Source organism: Halyomorpha halys, unplaced genomic scaffold, assembly GCF_000696795.3.
Source record: "Halyomorpha halys isolate HHAL.00 unplaced genomic scaffold, Hhal_1.1 Scaffold28.1, whole genome shotgun sequence".
Taxonomy (NCBI): Eukaryota; Metazoa; Arthropoda; class Insecta; order Hemiptera; family Pentatomidae; genus Halyomorpha; species Halyomorpha halys.
Genome location: NW_027110130.1, coordinates 1212870 through 1218691, shown reverse-complemented (window position 1 = coordinate 1218691; position 5822 = coordinate 1212870). Strand labels below are relative to the sequence as shown.

General features: G+C 35.0%; 2 protein-coding genes across 2 annotated transcripts in view; both read right to left on the bottom strand.

Moving 5' to 3' along the window:
- Positions 1–1700: 1700 nt before the first annotated feature.
- LOC136795970 (zinc finger protein 420-like) lies at positions 1701–5816 on the bottom strand. The gene has a single exon (XM_067048237.1). It carries the CDS (start codon positions 5758–5760, stop codon positions 4228–4230), a length of 1533 nt encoding a protein of 510 aa, XP_066904338.1. The 5' UTR covers positions 5761–5816; the 3' UTR covers positions 1701–4227.
- The window catches only part of LOC106683722 (uncharacterized), a 9094-nt gene continuing 9043 nt past the window's right edge, over positions 5772–5822 (bottom strand). The window contains exon 7 of the mRNA XM_067048222.1: positions 5772–5782. Coding sequence (XP_066904323.1) covers positions 5772–5782 — 11 coding nt within the window. The remainder of the gene's footprint in view (positions 5783–5822) is intronic.

The window sequence follows — 5822 nt, the reverse complement described above, 5'->3', positions numbered from 1 at the left end:
GGTCAGATGGATTACCTATATTTGGCAGTCACCCATCCAAGTGCTTACTTGCTTACCATGAACGCTGCTTCACTAGGCTGTCTATTGCAAGGGTCGTAGCCAGCACCGCTTAAATATTACAATACAAGTATAAAAACCTTTCTTTTACAATAAAAACATAATTCTAATGAAAATAATACAAATAAAAATAAGGTGTAATTAAATTGAATACTATGGCTATTTACAAAATATTTATAAATAAATTTAATTTAGGATGGTAATTCGATGATAAATGATTTTTTAAAGCTCTATTTACCATCGTTGTTGTTGTCTATGGTTTCGTCATGGAACCTTTGGCATGGGTCCAATGGATACAAAAATATCAAATCAAAATTTTATTAATACATTTTGCATTTAAGTTGTGCCTCCTAGTGCTTAGGGCTAAGAATCAAACTCACAAGATTCAGAATTTTTGTTTTAAATTTTAGAGGATGAGTTTTTGTTGCATGTTGGAACCAGACAATTTCCTATTATTTGAGAGTCAACAATAAATCAGTAGTCACAGTTGACAATATTAATCTGATCACTACAGTATCAAACTGAAACAAAGAAATTGTAACCCAACTCAATATACAAAAGGGCACTTGGAAAGTTTTTCATTATAACTTTATTTTCTACAATTTCTCAAAATAGTTTCCTCTATTAAGTATTAGAACCACCTCCATAATACAACTCACTCAAAATAACATAAAATTTAAGGACAACATTTTTCTTGATTGTGTAATAATATATTCTGAAATATTTTTATACAATGGTAATATAGACCAAAGAACTCATTCATACCACATTTAGTGGATGCTCCTTGGTTGGTAAGAAAAAGCCAATTGCAGATCAAAAAAATGATCCATGGAGTTCCACTCCCAGTTACCGATAGTTAAAGGAGCAGTGACCTACAACTTGGAAAACTCAATCTCAAACCAGAGACTGAAGCCCAGGCTGCTGCAGGACATCCTGTTATAAATCCTATTATTACCATAACTTCTATTTTATTTTTTTTCTCTTCCTTTTTCAAATTAACTTGTTCCCCCCCCCCCATTAGAGGACAATTGTTTGTTTTGTTAGGTCTACGAATGTCGTTATTTTTGTTATTAACTTTACTTTTCTCTCTTATCAAGAATAATTATTTTTATCTTAATCTTTTTTCTTTATTTATAACATTGTATCTAGTTAGGGGTGTTTTTTGTACTCTATAAACTATACCCCCATAAAGAATTGTTAAAAAAAAAAAAAAAAAAAAAATGTAACTGTTATATCAATCATTCAAGGCCCACCAGGGCCCTGTTTCATAATAAAGTAAAAACTAATACTATTAGTCTTGTAGATCTATCTTAATTCAATTACACAGACTTGTACAATAGTAACTTGTACTTTAATACATTTTAACTCCAGTAATATCACTAATAGTCATCCCTATCATGAAAAAAATAAGTATTAGTATTATTACCACACTAGTTTCTAAACTTGTACTATGAACTAATACTATCAGCTTTCATTATGAAACAGGGCCTTGGCCGATCTGGTATTAAATAAATAAGTTTTAAAAAATACCATATTTACAAATATGTTAATTAAATGATAACAAAATATGAAAGGGAAGAAAGAGCACATGTGGAGGAAACGCTCTCTCTCAAATGCATCACTGGTAAGGAACAGAATAAATATAAACAGAACTAAATACTTTAATTAATAATAAAAACATTGTATACAATATTTTTTTGTAAATATTATATACAATAAAATGCATTTGTAAAGGAAAATTTAGTACCCAGCAGCTCAGTATCAATCAAATCGGTCCACAGAGTTTTTGCAATTGATTAAGATTCTGATGGTTGAATATAGAAGATTGTTGTAGAAGGACATCTCAGCTGCTCCAGTGTTTTTCTGGTTGAGGGGTTACATCCTTCTTGCACTATTAAGCCAAGTGGAGATGCTACCAGGATTCTGTGGTTCGTCGGAACTAAAGGTCAGATCGACTTCCTTCTAATATAATCAGAAAAATCAGCATTTTTTGTTGCTGGGAATTCAGTCAAACTAAAAAATGGAACTATCTCCTCATTGCATTAGACCCAGATTAATTAACATGAATCTGTCAATGAAATTAAATCTGTCAATCTGTTGCTTTGAAACCATATTTGAACCAATTCTACAACTCATTTTTAATTTTGATATCTCAAGTTACTCAGTAATATCTTGTATTTTCAAAAACTTACAGCTCAAAAAAGCCAGAATTCGATTTTACTCCACCGGATTTGTTCTACTAAAGGCAAATGCAGCCAATTCTTGTCACTATTTTAGAAGTTCAATTCCAGTCCAAAGCTCCATTTCTGTAATAAGCACTGACTTGCAAGCACCACCTATGACTATTGTGGTTTTGAGTTACATCGAGATTTTTGATGGTCGAATCAGAAGTGATCACTAACAGTTCACCTCCGTACTCCATCGCAGATCCAACCTAGTAGGTCCAACCTCCTGGTTTCCTTCGATGCGTTATTATCAGTACGAGCTCTCCTTGTTAATTGGGTATCCAGCTTGATACCAAGATAGATGGCACAGTTTGTTCGTCTCAACATATTACCATGAAGTGATAGTGAAACAAGGTGTCTCTTAGTCAATAAGGTAAAAAGATGGAATTCAGCCTTTAAGGTGTTGATTTCCTTATCATTTTGTAATCCCCAGTTTGAAAGGTGCCTCAGTGCAACACTCAAGGGCAGCTATTTGATGCCCAGATGACCAAGGCATCCGCATAGAATAATGCATTGACTCCTAAAACCAAGGACACTGCAGAAATCACATCATCAATCATTATGTTAAAGATTGTCCTCTGACCCATGCAGTAAACCATTTCAGGTTAGGCAAAAATATGAGGTTTTATCCTGGTAACACACTCTAATGAATCTTTGCGCAAAGAACAACCTAAGTGAGGTAAACAGTCGACCTTTCAGGGTCTTTTTTTGGGTTCAACCCTTCTCTCACCTGGCTCAAGGACACATGAGATCTTCACTGCATGCTGCTTTGTGACTTGAACACTCCATCTACCAGATGGGATAATAACCACAGGGGATCTGTTGGAAAACTTGTTAGAATTTCATTGACAAAAATCTGGTAGAGTACATGGCTGCTTCAGATAGAAAACCTACTTTCTTTGCATTTACTGAGGCAATATCCAAGCCAAACACAGTCTTAGTTCATTCAGCTATTGCCTCAATTATGTCTCATTCTATCCACCCTCCAACTGGAGTTTTTGGCCACCGTATCCTGGTGACTAAAGAAATTCTTGGCCCGTATATGTTATAAGAGAAAAAAAAGGTTGATTAGACTAAGTTTGCTATTGCATCTGACCAACTCGTAAAGAATAATTGGTGATCAATGAGCTAGAGAAATTCCTGAAGAACATCTCTGAGACCATAATAAAAGCGCATATCAATGCGTTCCCCAAGGTCAGGTCAAGAACTACCAGCCTTTTTAGAATCAGGATCTAGAAGTCATGAAAATCGAATGAAATAGAGCTGCAGAAATATTCTGTACATCCCAAAACCCTGCTGACTGATTCATTCTTCAGCAGAAAGTCGGCCTGCTAAAGGAGATAATTATGGCCAAAAATGCTGCCTTTAGAAGTTTTCTTTCGCAATAGATTTTCACAAGGACGGTATTACAGCACATACTTTTGTCTCTCGACTAAACAATGATCCTCCCCCCTGGAAAACTCCAATGAAGAAAGCTGACACTTGTTTAACTTCTGACTCAGATACTAAACGTTTCTCATGCAAGTACTAAGCAGCAGCAAGCAACTTTATTCAAAAGACAAAATATAAGGAACCAAAAACAACTGGGATCCCAATGTGTTCTTATGAAGGGAACTAAGATCTGCTCAATAATGGATTTCTGTGGAGTGATATAGATTTGATGTTCCATTACCCAAAGAAAGGAAAAAGCGCGGGTCCGGATGAACTACTGCCAAAATTTATAATAAACCTGGGCCCTCTACCAAGCACGCCATAACAACCTTTCTCAAACTGGTATGTTAGGTTTTTCTTCTTGATTGCCCTTCATAAAGGCTGTTGAACTTTGTACAACACATAATTGTTTGTAATTGTGTTGTTGTAACGATGGGCTGCCTTGCGGCAGCGGTGTGTGATACCATCTTTATGATGAGCTATATTTGATTTTAAGTTACCATTTTCTGTGGCTTTATAGTCTCAATGAGGGCACTGGTGAGACTTGGTGGTCTATATGATGAGCCATAATATGTACTTTTAAAAGATCACTTTTTACACTTTTATAGTCACAATGAGCACATTGATGAGGCTTTTCGCCTTTATGACGGGATATTAAATGTGATTTTAATTGATAAGGTCTTATACTTTTATAGTCACAATGAGGGCATTGATGAGGCTTTTCCCTTGTATGATGGGACATTATATGTAATTTTAAATTGCCACCATTCACAGTTTTATGATCACAATGAGGACACTGATGAGGTTTCTCTTCTGTATGACGAGCTATTATATGTGATTTTAATTGGGTATATCTTACACTCTTATAGTCACAATGAGGACATTTATGGGGCTTCTCTCCTGTATGACAGGACATTATATGTGATTTTAAAGCACCTCTTGTTACAGTTTTATGGTTACAATGAGGGCATTGATGAGGCTTCTCTCTAGTATGATAGGCCATTATATGTAATTTTAAATTGCTACCTTTTACAGTTTTATGATCACAATGAGGACACTGAAAAGGTTTTTCATCTGTATGACGAGCTATTATATGTGATTTTAAATGGGTACTTCTTACACACTTATAGTCACAATGAGGACATTGATGGGGCTTTTCACCTTTATGACAGGACATTATATGCAATTTTAAAGCACCACTTGCTACAGTTTTGTGGTCACAATGAGGACATTGATGAGATTTCTCACATGTATGACGAGCCATTATATGTGTTTTTAGGTAACTACCATGTTTGGTTTTATAGTCACAACTAGGGCACTGGTAAGGCTTCTCGCTTCTGTGTTGGGACATTATATGTGATTTTAATTGGCCACTTGTTACAGTTTTATGGTCACAATGAGGACATTGATGAGCCTTCTCACCTGTGTGGAAAGCCATTATATGTCTTTTTAAGGAACTTAAATAAGCTGCTTTATAGTCACAATGAGGACATTTTTTAGCCTTCTCATCTGTATGCTGAGCTATTATATGAAATTTTAAAGACCTTTTATCGGCAGTTTTATAATCACAGTGGGAACATTGAAGAGTTTTTTCGGCAGTATGATGGGCCATTATATGTAATTTCAAATTCAAACTTTCTATGGTTTTGTAGTCACAATAAGGGCATTGATGAGGTTTCTCCCATGTATGATAGGTCATAATATGTAATTTCAAATCATCATCTGTTATAGTTTTATGGCCACAATGGGGACATTGATGAGACTTCTCATCTGTATGATGAGCCATTATATGTGATTTTAATTGGGCACCTCTTACACTTTTATAGTTACAATGAGGGCATTGATGAGGCTTCTCTCTTGTATGATAAGCCATTATATGTAATTTTAAATTGCCACCTTTTACAGTTTTATGGTTACAATAAGGACATTGGTGAGGCTTCTCATCTGTATGATGAGCCATTATATGTGATTTTAATTGATTACTTCTGACTGTTTTATAGTCACAATGAGAACATTGATGAGGCTTCTCCCCTGTATGATGGGACATTATATGTGATTTTAGAACACCACTTGTTACAGTTTTATAGTCACAATAAGGACATTGATGAG